This window comes from Zosterops lateralis (genome assembly GCF_965231275.1).
Source record: "Zosterops lateralis genome assembly, chromosome: 4".
NCBI classification, from domain to species: Eukaryota; Metazoa; Chordata; class Aves; order Passeriformes; family Zosteropidae; genus Zosterops; species Zosterops lateralis.
Genome location: NC_139765.1, coordinates 28984853 through 29005810, shown reverse-complemented (window position 1 = coordinate 29005810; position 20958 = coordinate 28984853). Strand labels below are relative to the sequence as shown.

The following is a 20958-nucleotide window of genomic DNA, read 5'->3' as shown; positions in this document are numbered from 1 at the left end:
AACCTGACAGTTGTCTGTTGCACACAGATGTACAACAAGGGACAGTCAGGATCATACTACCCATAGGAGCAGCCCTTGCCATCTTAAGCAGCCAGGTCTTTTCTGGGGAGCTCATGGAAATACACCCTCCACTAGAGCAGAAGTTCCACCTCTATATTCAGAATTCACCTGAAGGCTGACATGGCATTTCTGACACTCAAACAAAAACAGGGTTTTCTTACACAAATTCCATTCTCTTTTAGGAAAAAGAGTAGGTGTGGGACTTTCCAGGAGGAGAGGAGCATCATGGAGAGTTTTGTAGCTAGATGGTGATGAGGGCACAGAAACAAATCTCTTCTCAGACTCTGTAAAATTGAACTTTGACTCAGACAGATTGCAGACAGAGGTTTTCCCCACCCCAGAAAAAGAAGCTAGAGCTGCTTCTGCCAGGGCAGAAGAAGACCCTCTGTTCATGAAGCCACCCTGTTTGCATCCCAACCCCATACCCTGAAGCTGTCTCAGGTAAGTATTATCTCATGGCCAAGTGGACTTGTAGCTTCACTTCAGCCACTCACAATATTTACCTTCAAAACGGTCACCTTCTCAACACACAATTTGCCGAGATCGCAAGAAAAAAAATACTCAGGGAGGAATCCTGTGGCAGCAAGCTGGGCCCATGTCCCAAGCTGACCATCCTGGCCCCTTGGGTCAGGATCATGCATCCAACCTGCCAGAGCAGCAGCCCCCAGCATTCTCACATAACCACACTCTTTGGTCAGATCATCTCTGGGTGAGGTGGCTGAAATGCTTCTAGTCACTTTGCGAGATCTGGCTGAGACCTGGGAGCTGTGCCTAGTGCTGCTGGGATACCCTGGCTTACTGCCCAGAGCAGCCCAAGAGAAAAATAAATATATGACATCTGGATCTTCTGCTGGCCAAGGAGGGACTGAAACTAAGGCTGCAGTTAGGATTTTGCCTGTAGACTGAAAACAAGTGGGGGGTTAAGAAAACTTGCATATAGATTTTTTGGAAAAGTTGGTTGGTTTTTTTTTATTAAATGATCTTAAACATGCTTAAATTTTGATGTTAACTCTCTAACTTAGAGCATATTCTTCAGGAGGGCTTTTTGTCTACACAAGCATAAAAACAGAGGTAGATTATATAACCATATTGTGAAATGATCTTGTACTTCCCTGCTTTTGTTGTCCTCAATTTTACACTGCTGGTTCTGATAAAACCCTTTTTAGATAGAGTTACATAAAGATCATACAGAAGTCTCCATCTCCCTCTTGAATGACTGGTCATAATTCTTCAGAATTATATTTTATGTGAGTTTTTCAGCTGAAATGTCTTAAAATGCTCCCTCTTTGAAATCCTACTCTCTTTTCAGAAGTTTTCTGACTTCTACCACCTAAACAGCCACAGACATCTCAATCTTTCATCCCTTTTCTGTTCATTCATGTGTGTGATGAATTCTTCCTATCATCTTGGAAATAATTCTTTCTTCCAATCTTGACATAATGCACTGGCAAACCCCAGGCTGCATTGCACAAGGTGGGTGCCACTGAACTCCCCAAATAGCAGTAGCCTCATGCCACAGGAGCCTGGCACGGACTAGGCTCAGCCAAAACTGTCCCAGCTCTATGAAGAAAAAGTGGTATTTATTGGGAGAGGAAAGCTCTTACCATGCCTTGACCCTCCTTGCAAACCATGGGGCTATGTCATCCCTACACTGGCACATCCCTTACAGGACATGCAGGATGAGTTGTAAGTAAAACACAGTATGACACAGCAAAATGAGTCAGCCTCACTGTAGAAACGTCACCTTTGGGACTCCTGCCACATAAACATTTATAACTGGAGTTGAATTTCCCCCTTGGGGCCAGTGCAGGGGTTTGTTGCTATTTCTTGCTCTGTTTTCAGTGTGATTTTGGCACTTGCTTCCTTCTCACAGCACTGCCTGTTACCTGCATGCTATGGTTGCCATAGGCTGTAGCCATACAGGAAGCCTGTTTGGCTGCAGGCTCTGTTACAACTCTCAGTGGTGCTCCAGGCCACGCTCCCATGCAATTATATCCCACCAAAATAATCCTGAGCAAACAGCTCCTTTCAAAGACTTTCACTCAAGGGGACATCTGTAGAAAGCAGAGCAGTGCTACTTGAAACAGCGTTATAAATCACAGTGCTGCCTGCTTTCAAACTGGTATATTTTCAAGATGTTGCAAGGCTAGCTCTATTAGAAGTGAAACATCCTGTCTGCTTCATGTCTGAAGCTGTAATTTAAGTAAAACAAGACCTCCTCAAAGAGCTGGACTCCTTACCTTGACTAACTGCCTTCTTTTTCTTTTTCTGATCTTTCTAACATTATTCAGTGTAGTATGTTTGGCTGCTCTGTCTTTCCTACTGTTGCTCCACCAGCAAAGCCAGAGCTTTCAGAGCCAGCCTAGATGAGCAGAAAGGATAAGGTGTGCTGGGGGCAGCAAGTGTCCCTGGACTGGCTGGGTTCAGGCATGCCATGCCACAGGCATCCAACGTGTTGGCCACTGCTGTGCCCATCACCTGCCCTATGGATTAGTGGCTCTTGCTTCCCTGGAGTTTAAGTCTTGGTGGATCCTTAGGAATTTGAGCTCAGAGCTCTTGTGATGGCAGTCCCCTTGAAACCAGAGCAGAGGGTTTTTATCCAGAGAAAGGCATTGCAAAGTGCAATAGAAAACCCATGAGTGAGAGTCAAAACCCATCTCTGTCCCCTTGGTTCAAGACCCAACCCAATATCCTTGGATCTTCCGGAAGCAATGGCAGTCACATGATGCCTCATATCTTCAGAGAAGCTCTCCTCCTTCTTCGTTACCAAAATGCCCTGCATTTTTAATCCTTTAGATATTGTGTTATCGCAAGTTAGCATTTGGGAAAAGATGGGTGTCAGCATTTTAATTATTTTTAAAGATTTACCTGAAATAAATAAATTACTGTGGAACACCTTTGAAAGATGAAAGTCCCGCACCAAGACACAAAAGAAGTTCAGCACTTCAGCCCCACATGGAGACCACCTCCTTTGTAAAGACCCTTTCTGCTCACTGTTTTTGGAATCCAGGGCATCACACGTCAAATATCACATACTTGGACCTACACCATACTCCATATACTCTATACTGTATATACTCTTCACTATTTTTAAAATTCTGCCTTCCTACGGTGCACGTACATACCACATGGTAAACACCAGCCACCCTGATGGGCTTGAATCCAGCGACAGGGACGCAGTGGTCGGCGTGGCCGTGGCAGAAGCAGCTGCCCTTGACGATGAAGTCGTAGATGGCGTAGTGCGGGGCCGGCGGGGGCTGCGGGGCCGGGCTGGGGGACAGGCACGGACAGCCCTGCCACTCCAGCAGCCGCACCCGCAGGTTGGTGATCTTCAGCAGCTCCTGCGCCTCCGCGCTGTACGGGTCCTCCGTGGAGTAAGGCGGAGACAGCGCTCGGAAGATCACCTGGGCAGAGAAACACAGTGGGTGAAGCAGAAAGGAGGATGTCAGCCAGCCCCAGGGTGGGCCACGGGGTGCAATGGCAAAGACGGCATCCTCTGGGAGCATGCACCAGGCTCTCATGATGCTCTTCCCCCTCCGCAAGGGGTGGGAGCAGCAAATCCACCTCCAAATCAGTGTGCACAGGGTGACCCTTACATTCCATGATCCCTTACATTCCTCTCCACAAAAAGTAAGGACCTTATGGGTGTCAAGTGACTTTTTTCCATTAACTCAAATCAGAGGTGGGTGCCGCTGCTATGTGGTGTGGCCCAGAACAGGGACCAGCACTCTGCCAGGTGATGCACATGTGGAGGACTCTTCATTAACGTTCCCTGTCCCAGAATGGGTGTATTTTTAAACAAATATAGCTCATATTTCCAAATATTTGGTTCCTATCAGTCCCAGGCTGCTTCCTACTGGAAAAGTAATTAGGTGTGGCAATTAGTGACAGCGAGCTGATAATCAAGAAAACTGAGATAAGAAAGAAAGGAAAGAGGGGGGCTTCCAAAGTTTAAACAAATACTTATCATTCTTTCTTTATTTTAACTTCAGTCTGATTGAATAGGTAAATATTGGCTCAATCTGAATATTGAGAGCACTAGATAAAAATAACCAATTTTCTTGAAAAGGCTTATTTTAAAGTTTTTGGTCTAACTGCCTAGAATGAGAAATAAGAAACAGTATATGCTTTATATGACTACCATTGACATAAAACAACTATGACAGGTATTAGTTACTGGTACATTAAATTTACAGTGACACTTTCTGAATAGTTAAGTAGTTTTTCACTGAACAGTCACCAACGGCTTGATGAACTACAATAATTATAAACAACATTTGATCAAATCACTTTAGCGCTTGAGGGTGTGGTGCAGCCTAATGACTCAATGCACTACTCCCAGCAGTGACTTAAAACCTCCTCAAACTACAGTGCTGCCCCACAGAAACCATCCATGCCACCCAAAATGCCAGCCAGCCTCTTGCAGGCAGCAAGGAGGTAACCATTGTTTCCTGCACAGTGAGAGGCAAGGCACCAACTTGCTGGTGTCACTATCAGGGATCACAGCTCCTACCCCTAAATCCACTCCTTCCAAAGAAAGCGGCTGATATGCTTCAGCTGATGAAGGCTTCCCTTTTATTTGACCAGGATCCACAGATCCTGGAAATAATGACCGCAGTGCTGCCAGCTGGCCTGCCCACAGGCTTTGCCTACCAGCTGCTGCCTCCATCAGCCCCACCACTGCTGGCACTGTTCCTGGCTGGGAGCTGGCTTTTCTCCAGAGCTGCCAGAACCCAGCCAGAGGAAGCTTTGTGTCGGTCTGGAAGGAGATTTAGCCCTTGCTTTGGGGCTGAATGGCAGCAGAGTGCTTTTGCGTGCCCCCCAGCCTGCCAAGCACAGTTGCCACCAGCATGCTGGGGACAGCAGGGCTCGCCTGTGCTGAAGCTGGGCGTTGAATGCTGGCAAACACACCATGGCTGCAGTTCTGCCCTGCTCTCCTGTAAACACTCCCTCCCAAAGGTACCTGAGAATCTTCTGCCAGAAAGACACAGATAAGGGAGAAGGTTAACTAGGAAAGGTGGTCAGAGGACAGGGCTGGTGAGCATGTTCCTTGTGCAAAAGTGTTGAATTCGATGAAGGGTATAAATAAACAGTAACACACTTCAAAAGAGATCTTTTCCCCCCTCTCTTTCAGGGATATACAGAGTTTTTTGCTCTTCCCTAAAATAAAAATATAAGGCGGATATCAGTAGAAACTCAACTGAACCCCAACTATCAAGTCCTGCCCCTGTACCCAAGGCTTGTTATTTACCCAAATTTAGATCAATGCCATTCTGATCACATTTACTTGCTAGTGGTTCTGTGAACACAAGATGCTTTCATATATGGAAAGAAAATTCCTTGGAAAAAATCCAAACTGGAGACATTGATTTCCTTTGAGTGGAGTTGATAGAAAATGCTGGGTCAAGAATTTTTGGTGGAAACTAGCATTTTGGGTTTCTTGATATTACATAAATTACATCTCAGAGAATACTTTGTTTGTCCTAATTCAGATGAGAGCAGGAAAGAAACGATATAAATGGGAACAATTTATGCTAGATGGAGCTGCAGACTTTCCTCTCATGCTTTCACTTTTCCTTGTTTATCTATCCCTGTTTAACGCATGTGACTGATGTTTGTGGTTCTAGTAAAGACAATCACAGCAAGGAAATCAATAAACCTGAGTGCCTCTGCACTGACAGAGTTAAATCTCGTCTGTGTGGAATTCAGGGGGAGTTATGCTGCTGATTTCAATGGAGCCAGTATTCCTGCTCAGACCCTAAAATGCTACAAACATTTCTTTTTATGGCTACTTGAAAGCAGTGATGCTAAACATGAGCTCTATCTGTAATTCCCAGGGGCTGCAGGCTCTCAGCTGCTCCCCCCCGGCTGTCCTGTATTGCTGTGGCTGTGCCCAGCAGCCCTGGCCTGTGGAGCTACACTGTGCCCTGCAGATATGTAACAGGGTGAGCCTGGTCTCAGTGCTGCCAGGACAGTAAACATCCCTGCATCCCAGACCCTGGCAGCCCTGCTTTAATGAAATACTAACTGGTCATTATAATATGTAGGGTATCATACAAATTGCAATCTTCTGCTCTGACACAGCAGATTCAGCTGGGATTCTACAAGCCCTCAGACACTGCATAATAAGGATAAGGATGTGTTTCTCAGCAAGACTTCCCTGTTCAGTCATTAACATCACTAATTTATCCCAGCTGGTCTCAGGAGTCTGCACATCAGTGGGGCCACACTGGTCTTACACAGCTGTCATGGGTTTGCACCCCTGTGCTTTTCAGCAGCCCAGCCATAAGTACACACATACGCAGTGCCAGATTTCCGGCTTTTACCTCTTCTTGGCCTTTTCCATGCAATTGTTCCACCAATAGGATGGACACAGGGCTTCAGCATCCTCTGTACTAATGAACCATGGTTTGCACAGCAGACCTGACTGGGTTTTCACACCTCTGGTTCTGGTGGCAACTCCCAGCTACTGCAGTCAGAAGTCTCCTTAACCAAAATATTTAGTTTTAGCAGCCTTGGGAAAGAGTGTAGGAAAAATTGCAAAAGAACACTTTGTGTGTGCATCTGATGATGTGGTTTTACAAGCCCATTGTCTCCCTGGTGCCACTGTCCAGCCAGGACTCTGTTGCACAGTGGTCTCTAGCCACTCTGGGGGCAGCAAGCCTCACCAGTAAGCATCCCAGGGTCACCACACTTCTGTCTTTCCCACTCAAGCCCATCTCTGTGTGTGAGGTCTTCTAACAAAACATCAAACCCCAGTATCACAGCATTAGGCAGATGATATGACTTACGCAGTAGTCAGCCCCAAGTGTGATGGGGCAAAGTGTGGGAGGCCCTGATCTTTACATCAGCAGTTCTGAAATGTATGCACTAATTAAAATATTATATTTTGTAAAACAAGTCAGAAGTAATACATTGAAGCACTCCTGCATTTCTGTGTTTTACATCCATATTATATCCTATCAGAAATATGTTTTCATTCCCAGTGTTGCTAGATCACAAAAAATCTTATGATATTTGGGATTTTTCTTATATACAGTCCCAGGAACTGAATCTTTATCTCAGCTTCCATTTAAAATTAAGTATCTAGCAATAATTCATGTCATAAAACCAGGAAGCAAACAGAAACAAAATATCTAGTCCTTGGGGTAATGTTGCCTCTGTGACATGTGGAATGATGGTGTTGGATCCCATGTGCTATAAAAGCAATCTTTACATGAAGCAACATCAGTTGGGGGGTGATTTAAAAGTTGGACAGAGATTTTTTTTTTTTTTTTTTTTTTTTTTTTGGCATGGTGGTGGTCTCTATACAGCCACATAGGAGCTGTAGTCTGCAGTGTCTAAGTGAGGAAGGTCACTGCTCTTAGTGTGATGCATGTTGGTGGCAGGAGGGAGCCCACTCCACTCCCAGGGGAAGCCAAATCCACTCCAAGGGAGCAGGGGAGGATAAGCTGTCCCACAGTACCTTGCATGTGCCGTGGAGTAAAAATACTCTGCCCTTCTGCCAGACCACTGGTCACATCATTACATACACAGCCTCTAATAAATTTCCACAGGGTTTCGATTTCCTTAGGGGTTGTCATGAGCAACTCTTGCTCTGTCGATTATTTCACAAGTTCTAGTGGCAGAAGAAGTCTGAACTCCTCATCATTCTGCAGATGCAGTAATGTAGCCCTGTATATAAATAAAGCAGCAGCCACGGACATGGTGCACTCAAGTAACCACTTGCAACACAATGACCTTGATATATAAATACATAAAGTCCCTTTGCAAGAAGTACCCTAATATGTTTACATGTGAGAGGCAATGAAAGGACATCTTTATACATATCTCCCCAGTGGGAAGGAAAATGCTAATGAATGATTCTGACAGTAAAAAAATAGGCTGTTAAATCAAAGTTGACTTACTCAGTCAACAAAAACAATAAAAGACTTGCCAGGAGCAAAGGTTTCTCAATGAGTCACCAGCCCACCTCCACTGAATGCAGCTGCAAGGGCCTGGACCTTTGTCAAGGTGCAAATGTCCAGAGCAATGGAGTGGGATCCTTTGGGATACAAATGCCTGTGGCATTGAAGAGACATGGGTGATCCACAAAACATTTCTTCCTCACAGACCTTCAGAAATAGGCACAATTACAGAGGCTTTGCACAGGGTCTTGCAGCTGCTGTGCATGTGCTACTCCCGTGGATCCCTGTGCCTGGCCAGAGCTGCCACACTCCAATCTCCAACTGAGAGCCTGGCCTCAGCTAGGCAGGCAGCAGGAGATGGTTCATGAAATGGCAATGTCCATAAATTATAAACAGAGAGAACAAATGGATAGAAGACTCAAGAATCATACACACATGGGAACAAGCCAACAAACAGGAATACGGCAGAAAAAAAGCAATAAACAAATACTAAAAACATAACCACGTTTTTACTTGGTTGTAAATGAAAACTAGGGTAGTAACATTGCATGAAGTGATCTGTGGTTTCTTTCCAAAACAGACTGATGAACTCCACCCTGTATTGTCTGACCTGGATGCATGAAAATGTATCTATAAGTACTGAGTACAATAATGACACATGCATATTAGTCATTCGTGTAATTAGCTCAGAGGCATTTGATAAATTCAGTACTGGCTTGCTTGATTTTTGCTGGTAGATTTATCCCTTTCAATGCATTTTACAGGAGCAAATGAAAAAATAGTATGAATAAAAACAATGCAAAGTTTGTTGTCTTATCCAGATAGACAGCAAAAGCAATGAGGGATGTGCATCACTTCACAGAAGGGCATATGATGTCTAAGCAAGTGTTTAACAGAAAAACTAAAGTTTGCATTAGGAGTCTGCAGTGGCTCTTGGTATGTAGGAACTAAATAAATATGCTTAATTGGCCTGTATTCTGGGGCCCCATGGAATCTCCACGTCACTGGAAGTGATCTGATTTATTTAGTGCCTGGACAAGCCTCTGAAAATGTAGGCAGTAAATGCAGTGGTGGAGCTCTGCCAACACGTCCGGGACATCAGCCTTTTCCCTCCTGAAAAATTTCTCTCAAGCACAACAAGCAGCTGAGGTTAGGCACTACTTGCCTGGTGCTGGGGCTGAGATGAAAGCAAACCCTTGTCTCTGACATCCCATTCCCAGCTGTGTGCCCAGCATTGCCTCACATCTGCTTGTGCTCACAGGCCCTGGCTGTCACTTCAAACAATGGCACAAGCTGAGATAGTCCATGCTATATCCACTGCATGGTACGCTTCTGCCATCCCCCAGCCACTGCACCCCATCCCCTTGCACCTCCCTCCACAGCCAGCCCAGCCCATCCAACAGCCCAGGAGCTCTCCTGTAGGCACCAACCAAAGGTGGCAACTGCTTTCAGCCTTGGCTGGTCTTGTTCGGAGAAGCTTAGTAGGGAAATTTTATTGTGGCAATTAAGCTTTCCTGGTCAATAGATGTAAAAGTTATAAGTAGTCAATTCTCTTGGTAAACATTATGGAAAGCTCCCAGGGAGCAATAAGATTGGTTTGTAGAAATGTGTAACTGAAAATATTAATAATGATGTAATATGTGTGTCAACTGTCAACATGCCACAGTGTCTGCTTTCAACTTCCACCCAAGAAATGTACCAGGAGCAATAAGATCATCACCACAAAAGCCTGACTGATGGACCTGGATGTACATTTAACTGCAGAAATGCAATGCCAGTCAGGTATTCTCCCTTCAAAGACAGCATTCTCACACCTCTTTTCCATACCCCTGCTTTGTCACCTTCAGTGCTGCAGAGGAACCTTGGAGCTGAGACTGTTCTGTGCTTGTCCCCCTGTGCCTCCTCAGGAGAGAGTAATTAAGCAAGACTCAAGATTCAGCACTGAATCTAATTTGGTACCTTTGGGGAACAGGGAGAGTCCTACTTGCCCTGACACCTTTGGGGATCTTTTTTCTTTTTACAGTGGGAAGCCTCAGACACAGGAGCTGCCTGGTTTAACAGGGCTCTCAGCAAGAGCAGCTCAGGCACACCTACTGTCAGAGGCAGGTCTCAACACCAGACCTAGTGCTGGAAACAGCCAGCAGATTCCCTGCCCTCATATACCTTCTGAGAGAGACACATACTCTGCAAGTAGCTTCTTTTGTCTCCCACTTTCAGTATTGAGGGTGCAACTCTATGCTAGCATTTAGCCTCCTGGTTGGTATTTTAGTTTCTGGGATTTTCTGCATCCCTGTGGTGTAAATCTGCCAGGCTTTCATTGGCTTTTCCTGGAGGGTACAGCTGTGTCTGCAGAGGAATATTTTGCTTGCGAAGTTAGCTCCCTACAGAAATGGGCCCTTACACTGAATGTGTATCCATGTCCCTGCCCATCAGTCCATTCTAAAAACCTCTGAAACCACTGTCTAACTTCAACCACCTTTTGAAGATACACCTTAAAGATGTTAAGTCCTGAAAGTTTAAGAAAACAATTTCATTGCTTCACAAAATCAAGCCTGTTCAACTACTACTCCCTGTGAAGAAGGCTGATAGAGCCACAACACTGGTATCTTCTAATGACAAAACAGACTTATTTCATACATTACCACACTAAGCAACAAGATTTTAGGCGAGAAACCAACGTGCATCTCTGTGCTACGTTCATTGCACTGACTCTAGGCTAAAGAAAGACAAATCTCCTTTTGGCAGATGCTGCAAATAAATCACATGGTGTGGAAAGTTCATCAGCCTAAGCTGAGCAAGTATTACCCACCAGCTCCTCTAAAACACTTCTTTCTTTTTCTGCCTGTCAGACCAAGTGGACTGTAGGGAAGAAGAGCCTCTTTTTCTTGTGGGGAGCTCTGACCACCCCCATGGTCCACACTTCAGCATCACCTGGATGAGGTGAAACAACAATAGAAATTGGAAAACCTGCCTTTCCACTGCATTAGGGACAGTAAGATCACATTGGAACCTCGCAGGCCACAGTGATTGAGGCTCAATCAACATCCTCAAGCAACCATGACAGAAACCCACTGTGTACCACCAACAGCAGTCCCTGAGCTCCTTGAGATGCTGGAGAAATGGCACTCCTGCAGCAGCCTTAGCAAGGCTCTTTCATATAATTTAACATAAGAGAGCATTTGGCCCACATCTCCAGCCCTTCTGCAATGTTTTACAGGACACAAATCAAGGCAAATAATCTCTTGCCTCACCATTCAAAAGTTATGCAATCTTACATAGACTTCAGGATGAAAACCCAACTATTTCAAATAATCAGCCCCTGCAAATTAATTTATACCAAGGTAACTTTTATCTTTTGGGAAACTCAAAGCATTCTTCTGCCACTCTCAAAAGTAAGGAGCTGTACAGGAAGAGCTCCAATTTGCATGCAGCAGCTGACCAGTGAGGGGCTGGAAAAGGCACAAGGGAGCTAGAGAAGAGCCTTGGGATTTCTCCAGGATCCTTGAAATCTCTGGCAATAATCAGCCAGATGAGAGCCATCTCCTCAGCTTTTCTTCAACATTCAACCATAGAATTTCATTAGATGAAAATGAAACACTGCTAGGTCATTCCTGTCTTCATGCAGTCAATGATCACAAAAGTAATGTTCTTATCAGAAAAATCACACTACAGCTCAAATCTCTTGGATTTCTTCATCTCCGGTTTGTAGGAGCATCTGTGGATGGCACAGAGAGGGAACTCTGCAGACCTGAGATATTCTAGAAACACATGGTTTTATTGCAAGGGTTGTGGGTAAAAAGGGCTTTGCCTTCAGCCACCAGCCTCGGCTGAAGGGAAGCCCCAAAGAGAGAGGGGGAGAGAGAGAGAGAGACAGACAGACAGACAGAGAGTAAGAGGTAAGAGGTAGCAGGGGTAAGTGAGGTAAGGTAAGAGAGGTGGGCCAGGTAAGAGAGGTAAGCTAAGAGAGGTAAGTTAAGAGAGATGGGACAGGTAAAAGGGTGAGGACTTTGTTACAATCCATTATATCTCCTTTTGTGTTGAATATTCTAATTTACAGTGACCAACTGGCGTGAGATACAAAACCTACAAACTTTGCATACAGCCTATGAGAACGACTATATCACTGTATCATCCTATATTCTGAACTCTAAAGACTACTTTTCTTAACTACCTTTTCCCTGATACCTTGGCAGGGTGGAGAGGGGCTACACCCTTGGGTCTCTTAGTGTCCCTTTGTTTGTCATCACTCCATCCATCTTCTAGCTAATCAATGTTTTCTTGCTTGCCATGATCACATCTCAAAGCTGACTTTCATTTCTATTTCACTCACAGGTTTTATATCTTCAGTATTTCTTGCCAGGCAGTCATATTTGGAAGCTTTTCCTGCCTCATCTTTCCCAACACCAGTTAATAGTGCTTCTCCAACAATTGATAATTTATTCCACAATGGCTCCATTTTGCTTAACCACTACTTTCACTCATCAAACAGACAGAAACACTCAGTTTCTTGGCTCAAAACCCTCCAGATGCATGATATAATTGGCTATGAACTATCAAGGAAAACAATTATTGCCTTTTTCTCATCTTTAGAATCAATGCTTCCAAGGCTGTGCTAGCACAGTCAGGAAATTGAACCAGCACATCTCAGCTGATGATACGAAGTCCTTTGACCCATCAGCAAGAAAGATGATATTTAAGTACTCTTCCTTCCATCAATTCCCCTCCTTTCCCTATTCCCATAAAAGATTGATGTTCTCAGCCTTGGCCTGCCAGCAGTACCTGTTATGCATATGGAAGATCCCAGAAAACCTGGAGCTACCTCCAAAGAGCCAAACAAAGGACTGGACTTGTTTCTTCATTGGTAGGGCTGTAAGAGAAGCTGGCTCACTCCCCAGAGCTGCAGAATAACCTTTTTAACAGCGTCTGAGCACAACACACCACTGCAAAAGCCTGAAAGGCAGCAGGTTAGTGTTTCAGTAACTCCAATGATACTAAGGATCAAGGGGATTTCTTTCAGCATAAGAGTAACACAATTCCATGAATATTTTTCAATTGCTCTTGTTTATAATGAAAAGGCTTTGTGTCTATAGGACTGTCTGCTTGAACTACCCAGCTACCATGAGCTACACTTAATTCTAGGAAAAAGACCACCTGTTGGAATTATATGTAACTACACACGGTCAAAAAGGTCACAAGAAACAGCACCCCTCTTTCAATCCATAGCTATAGATTTTGATTACTGGAATGAGGGATGCTGCAGAGATACTGGTGATAAAAGATTCATATAATATGCATCTAGTAAACTGCGTTCTGGACATTAACTTCTTTTCTTCCTGTGAAATGTTACCCATGGACAATTTGAGAACTTCACCATTTGTGTAGGGTTTTGAATGTTGTTAGACTGTGTATCACACACTGACACCCACTGTTGCATGGCAATTAATCTCAAATGAGCTTTTGATCCAAAACTTCTGAGACATGCCAATACACTGCTTTAGGTTACATGCTTCCCATGTAACCAGTTGTATCCAGGAATCCCAAAGAGAAACATGGCAGTCCTACTTTCCAGCCAGAGAACTGGGAGCTGAATAAGTGAGCTAGCCTTCTCTTCATGCCAAAAATGAACTGTGAAATGAAGCAGTGGGGTGCAGTGTCTGAAGAGAGGCTCCGGAGGCACCATTAAAATCCCATGGCACTTTTCTCAAGGGAAGCAATAGTCCCGCTAACAAGGCCAGATGCCAATTTAGAGAATTAAACTCTGCCTACCCAAACTCCTCTTGTTTCATGTGGGTACAGTGCTCTTCGCATCCTACATAAGAAGTCTGGAAAGGGTCTCCTGGAGCCCTGGGACCCATTCGCTCCTGCTGTTGGCAGCCTACAATTTCCCCCTTTCACAGACTGGTCAAGTTCCCTCCAAAGAATAATTTGTTTTAGCCGTAATTGGAGGTTGATCCAGACGCAGTTGTTAGAAACTTGCTGTTCCAAACAGGGGACTGCTGATATGCACTGTTAAACACTGGCTATGCTCCATCTCAGAGGCAGCTGCATTTCAAGAACTGGCCGAGCAAAGGGCCAACTCCCAAGTGCCAAAAGCACTGGGAAATCCAGGAAGGAGACAATCCTATGGGCTAGTTGCAATGGGTGAAATCGTGCAGAGGATCATGGGGCAGGTTGATCTTCACATGCCCTTGTCCTCCCAAGATGCTGACCATCCAGGAGCCCTCATAAGAGGACATGTCACTCCTCTAGGATGGCCCATGGGAGAGGGGGAGATCTGGCAGTTTCATGCCTGATACTCCACATAGATAAAACTTAAAAGTAAAGTGCTGGTCGCCTTGACAGCCCTGTTGTGACTGAACTCTAAAGTATCTTTCATGGTAAAATTTGTCAGAGACCAAAGGTTCATCTCCACATGTGCCCAGAATGGCCTTTGTCTCTTGTCCTCTCAGGCACAGCTGAAAACTAAGCTAAATTTTGCCCTTTCCCCCATTGCTTTTTGCTGCCCCATTATTTAAAGGGCCTTTGTTTTCACTTTGTGCAGACATCAGTGGCACAGGACAATTAAAAAAGATGTTCACAGCCCTCTAATGGGTTAATATCCCAAGCTATTTTGAGGTTATTCTCTCATATTTGCCAAGGTTCTTTGTGAAGTCCTGCAAGTGACTGAACTCAAATCTGTTACCCACAAGATCCTTGAAGGACCTCAGCACAATTAAAATGTAGCTTTAGTTAAGGACAACAATTCTAAGCTTAAAACCCAAGCTTATTCGGGCCAAAAAGGTAAAAAAACCCAACCAGACAGAAGTTTCTATAACCCAAAACCAGGACTCAAAAATAAAAGTGACTGTCTTTAACTCCTATTTGTTTCAGCAGCGAGTGTTACAACCACCCACTGTCTGTCATGGTCAGACTTCTGAGTAGAAATACACAATTTACTTCTGCTCTATGCAGCTAATTTCAGGTAAAACCAGTAGGACTGGTGTTCAAATCCTCATGTAAGAGAGGCAGGCTGCATGCAGTAACAGAGAAAGGCAAAATATATTAAGGTTTTTCCACTACGGAAGGCACAAGATCAATAAAAATGCTCAGTAAGACACACATCCCACAGCAAAACAGTGGTAATGTGATGTTTCAAAAGTTAAAAGCATGTTAGAATTTGTTGCTGGAATATAGTCAAACTGCAAATACACCTCTTCTATAAATAGCAAACAGCAACAATGGCTGCGGTCTCCAAGAGATTATTAGCAGTATTCTGAATCGATGAACACTAAAATAAGTTACTAATTTACTAAAATCTTGTCAAGGAGACTCTGCTTCAGTAAGCCCTTTTATCCTGGAGCTTGTCTAAATGGGGACACTCAGGCGAGTTAATCTGAATTGACCACAGATGGGAATGTAAAGTGAATGAGATAATTGCATTGCAGAGTGGACAGTCACTCTCACTCACAGTTAAAGAATTAACATCTGCTAAGGGCCCCTTGTGGATGAGCCTTCAATAATGATCTCCAGCCAAGGATAATTTTAAGATTAGTGTGTTGAAAAGGAAATATTAATATGATCTGAACTATGGGAGGGAAGATAGCCTTTTATGCATATTAGTAAAATTAGTATTCCTCTCTGAGTGTGAAGCTGAGTTTATTTCTGCATCTTGTTTACTTAGATCAGATTATGTTTAGCTGGTGAGTCCAGTTCTGATTTCCCTTGCAATAATGTGGCTGAAGGGTTACACCCTGAAAAGTAACGAAAACACTCAGCATTTGTAGCATTTTTGTATGATTCAGGCTAAAACTTGGCCACAGCCTTTCTCTTAAAACACTAGTGATGCAAGGCTAACATTTAGAGGTTTCTGCCTATGCTAAACAAACTGTTGTTGTGAAACAACTCACTATATTAAGCATAGGGAAAGTCTGTAATGACCTCCCTGCATGCAGCTGATCCGAAATTATTCCCTGACAAGGGAATGTGTCCTCTTCACAATGTTGCAAATCCAACTCCTCAAACAGGCAGATGCTTGGAGCTAGCTGGAAACGCAGGTTGGCTGTACCAAGGTTGGGATGCCAGGGCAGGAGGTGAGCACCCATCTTCTGCCTCCTTTCGTGTTTTCTACTGAGGAGAGGCTCAGTTGGTTTGTTTGGTTTCTGTATACCTGCAGAGAAATCACTAACTATTTTGCTGGCTGTTGAAACAGTGGTTCTTCTTTGCATGAGGTCAGACCGCAGCCAGGCTGCCCTGCATGGAGATTAGCTCTGCAGAGCCCCGAGGTCTCTGGGTACATGCTGACCTGTGAACTCATGCTTACTTCCACCAAGAAAACCATTTAGACCAAACCCAGGGAATTTTAGTGCCGTGTTCCTGACATCAGTACAGCCTTCAAGCTCTTTGCTTGGCAGTTCTGCCCAGTCCTTTCCTTCTTACTCCCACCACTGGGCTGTTGATCCTCCATCTCTTGCCCGCCTCAGGCTGGAGCCTCATCCATATCAGAGATAACCATGTCTGATGGACTTGCAGCATTAGGGACAGGGAGCAAAGAAGAGCAGGGACCTGCCAAGTCCCTGATGAGGGGATTCTATCCATCAATAGATCATCCAAGTGCCACACAATGCTGTGTGACATAATTACCTCATCTGGCTCCCACTGCTGAGGTGGCACCCAGCTGAGGTGACCACAGCATGGTGCCCCTTCCAAAAGTATCACTCTCCCAGTGCTCTTCAGCACTCCAGTCCCACCACTGCAAAGGCAAGCCCACCCAGAGTCACACTGCTACAGAAGGATGAAAGGCATCTCCCAGAGCCATTTCAGCATTTCTGAGGTCTGGGTCTTTGAAATGAACCTAGAGGCTTGTCAGCTTGTTTTCTATGCTATCATAAATCTCCTCAAGAACAACAACAGTACAAATTCTGATGAGGGAGGATTTTTGTCATAAGAGTTGAAGTAGGCATCTAAGGAATGACTCATGATGATGAGGGCAGAATGCAAAAAGTCTGATATTTCTTTTTAATAAAAAGTGAAGCAGATACACCTTTGACCCAAATTAAGACAGGTGATATATTGAAAAAAAGCCCTAAGCCCCTGAGTACTCTGGGGTTCTGCACACTGCTGCCTTGAATTGGGGCTTGCTGGCACCATAACAATCAGCAGAAAGAAATGCAGGGGGATCAGCACCTCCTGTTCTTTACAGAAGGTAAAACCAGAAACCACCAGCCCAACAAGCCATAGGTCTGTGCTAAACTCCAGTGATATTTGGGGTGAGTCATCACCACCTGAGGCCTCACCTGAGACAAACTACTCATCCAAGGGGATAGACAGCAACGAGTGAGCTGCCAACAGCATGCAGAGAGACCCCAGCATCCTGCAAAATCCTGCAAGCCCTTAACAGTGTGCCCAGAAATGCACATGTGGCATTGAAATGTCTGAAGTGTGAAAAAGCAGTATACAGACAGTGTGACACATGGTTTGGATCAGGGGTTACAGTTGTTACATCACAGTTAAAAAAATCTAAAAAGTTAAGAAAGAAATCGAGTGGCAGTCACAGAATTTGTGACTGTGCTTTAAAGAAAATGAGTAATACTCTTCTGAGTAATGAGTTGACATACCCTTCAGACGTTGACATTTTGGATGACTGCATATTTGAAACCACTGTTTCAAGTGAAATTACTGTTTCCATATGTCTGAAATTAGGTGCTACCAAAGTGGGAGTAAAGCACAACATAACTCCAAACAGAACACAAAACTCTGATGTTTCTTTAGGTCAGATACATGTTGCTATTGGCAGCTACTGGTAATTGCTGGAATGCAGCACACTGTAATAAATTAAATGTGATATTTGCTAAGCATGCAGGCTTGCCATCTGGAGAGCTGCTGCTATTACTTAGCAGGTAAAAAGTGGTGTTTAAGTGCAGGAACTGAAGTGCACCATGTGAGCAAAATCTTCTACAGTCCAGCTCCTTGGATGCAATATTTGTTTAAAACTTGGAACAATTAAATGCTCTTGACTTTTATAGCTTCTTTGCAATAACACAGACTAAAGCGATGCCAAAGGAAGAGATCTCACAGGAGCAAGCCCAGTACATAACTTTGCTTTGCAGCATGCTGCTGCAGATGCATCAAACACCACCAAATTACTTTTCTTCTTGAGACAGGCATTGATTTCTACACACAAGACCTTGATTCTAATGTCTCCACATTGCACCAGCCCAGAGAGGAGCTTGCCCAAGATTGGGATTTGTACATGTTCTCTGGAGGCACAGCCACCATCCTGTGTGCAGGGACAGCACCATCCTGGTGTGCAGTGACCACAATGAAAACTGCACCTGGATGGTGCAACACGACACCCAATACCTGTGAGGCAAATGCTTCCTTGTAGGGTCCCCTGGCTTTCTCATCCCTGTGTAAAAATCCCTGGAAAGCTAAAAAAGCTGCACACAAGTCATATACCCAAGAGAAGTCCCAGTGGCTGGCCTAAGAGCTGTGGATTTCTCCCTGCCCTCCATCACAGGCTGGCGTAACTATGATTCAGATGGTTGGACACAGAGGCTGGCACAAGTACTGAGGGCCTGAGAAATCCCCAGTGGTGTATGTACATCCTTCCTTTTGTAGGTCTTACTTTGTAGTTAGCCTTGATTCAGAACCACAAAATTATTTGGTAGGGAAAAGACCTTCAAAGATAATTGAGTCCAACATCCCTGCCATGGTAGGGACATATTTCAATAGATCAGGTTGCTCAAAGCCCCATCCAACCTGGCCTTGAACTCTTCCAGGGATGAGCCACTCACAGCTTCTCTGGGCAACCTGTTTCAGTGCCTCATGACCCTCATAGTCAATTAATGCCTTATTTCCAATCTAAATCATTTTCAGTATAAACCTGTTGCCCCTTGTCCTGTCAGAAAAGGCCATGTTGAGAAGTCTTTTTCCACCTTTCTTGTAAGCCCCTATATTGCACTCTGAAAGGAAGTTTAGGCAGCTTTTTGGGGGCACAAGCAAAGGCTTGCAGGAAAATAAAGATAGCACATTTTCTCAACAGCCATTTTGTTTAAAATGTAATGGAATAGTCACCCTGGATCTGTCTGACAGGTCTGGAGATCCTTGTTTCTCAGCTGATGAGAGCATGGAACAGCTTTTCCCAGAGCAAGACATTGGCTGCCTGCTGAGACACAGCTAACAGATGCACTTTATAGAAAAAACAGCTCTCAATATTTCTGCAGAGAATGGCTTCCTAGCCAGAGCATGGCTAGAGGTGACCACAAATGATTGTAAAGGGGTCTGAATATATGATTTTTCTTAACATGAATGCTGGCCTCCAAGGACTGCCCTTTCACCTCAAAACCAGTTCTCAGCAGAAACTACAGTACTGTAAGTGATCTCCCGAGTCACTAACCAGATTTTATGCTTTCTCTGTGTTAGGCCAGTGGGAAATTTTAAGTTTGATTAAGTTCTCAGGCAATTTCATTAAATTAGGCCACTAGAGGGAGCAGCCTTTAAAGTCCAGAGCTGGTCCCCGGGGACGTGTCCCCGAGAGTGGAGGGACACAGGAGGGCGGCCCCACGCCCACGGCTCCCTGAGGAAACTCCCAAGCACTGGGGGACACAATTGCACATTGGGAAGAGTATCCTTGGCAGTGCCTCCAAATGCATCACTTGGTATCTGCTGTTTCTGATCATCGTCCCACTTCCATGTATATTTTTCCTCTTAGCAAATATGATGTTTTTCTTCCTTTTCTTCTTTTCACATAAGTGTGCACAGGAAAAAAGAAGACAAGGTGTAAGTTTTAAAATTCTCTGGCTAACCTGGTTTATGGGAACCATACTTCAGTGTGTGGTGAGCAGCTTCTTTCACTGGTTACAGGCCTACTTCTCACTGAAGGCAGTCGCTATTAAAAGTCAACCTGGTGACTATTAATTTTAACAGTTGCATTTTGGTCAGACTGATTTGCATCACCTTAAAACCACATGACTGCAAGATGTGGAGAAAGCTGTCGAGGGTGAAGTTTACCTTCCCTTTGGCATTCCTGAGGAATGGGCAGCACATGCCAAGGTTGTATAGCCAGTTGTATAGCGGGGTTCACCAGGCCAAAGGAAAGGAATTTTTTGGAAAAGAGAGAGACTATGAATGCAGCAGAGCAAGAGGCAGGGCGGTTCTTACATCACCTGGGAATGAATTACGCTAACCTACCCTGTGAAATACCTGCAGTGACAAGAGACGTTGGTGCAGTGAAATATGAAGAGTAAACACGGGTGCAGAGATTGCAGAGAGAAAGGGGCTGGAAGGGCTTTCCTGTCCCAACCCAGGCACGCTTACCTCTCCTCCAGTGCAGGGGAAGGGGCTCGAATATCTGGAAGTGCAAATGGCTCCTCTCTGCCTCACATCGTCCTCCAGCCCGAAGGTGGCCGAGCAGTTAGCAGCGAAGTATTTGTAGGGCTTCCACGTCTGCCCGAAGTCCTGGGAGCGCTCCAGCACCATGGCAGCCGGCCTGGGCGACTTGAAGATGATGATCAAGTGGGTGAAGTAGAAGGCGGCCTCCAGGTCCAGGCGGACGGTCTCCCGGGGCACATCCCGGGCCGCCTGCCACCACGTGCGGGGCCGGCGGAACGGGGAGTCGGCCATGGCGGCGGGGGGGTGCTCCAGCCCGGCCCGGGCCCCGCCGCACCGCCCGCACCGCGGCCGCCGGCAGCGCCGCTGCTCGTCCTCGCTGTAGCTGCAGAAGCGCTCGGCGCCGTCCCGCCCGCACCACGTCTCGGTGCGCAGCGCCCGCCCGTGCGCCAGGTTGCCCATCCGAGGGTTGCAGGCCTTCTGGCAGGGGCTGCTCGCCGCCGCGCCGCCAGGACCTGCGGGCACAGAGCGGGGCTGAGGCGGCTCCGGAGGGGGGAGCGCTCGCCCCTCAGGGCAGACACGTCCCGCGGCCGGGGGATGCTGCCCCCGCCGAGGCCGTGCGCCCCTGGTACCCCCCGGGCCCTGGAGGGGCTGCGGCACGGTGCGGCACTGCCGCCCTGCCCTC

The 20958-nt window shown here is 45.5% G+C and overlaps 1 protein-coding gene across 1 annotated transcript in view; it reads right to left on the bottom strand.

Moving 5' to 3' along the window:
* The window catches only part of NTN4 (netrin 4), a gene marked incomplete at its 5' end in the record, with an annotated part of 44343 nt that extends 23608 nt beyond the window's left edge, over positions 1–20735 (bottom strand). Inside the window, 2 exons of the mRNA XM_083859055.1 lie at positions 3186–3464; positions 20262–20735. Coding sequence (XP_083715181.1) covers positions 3186–3464; positions 20262–20735 — 753 coding nt within the window. The remainder of the gene's footprint in view (positions 1–3185; positions 3465–20261) is intronic.
* Positions 20736–20958: the final 223 nt, after the last annotated feature.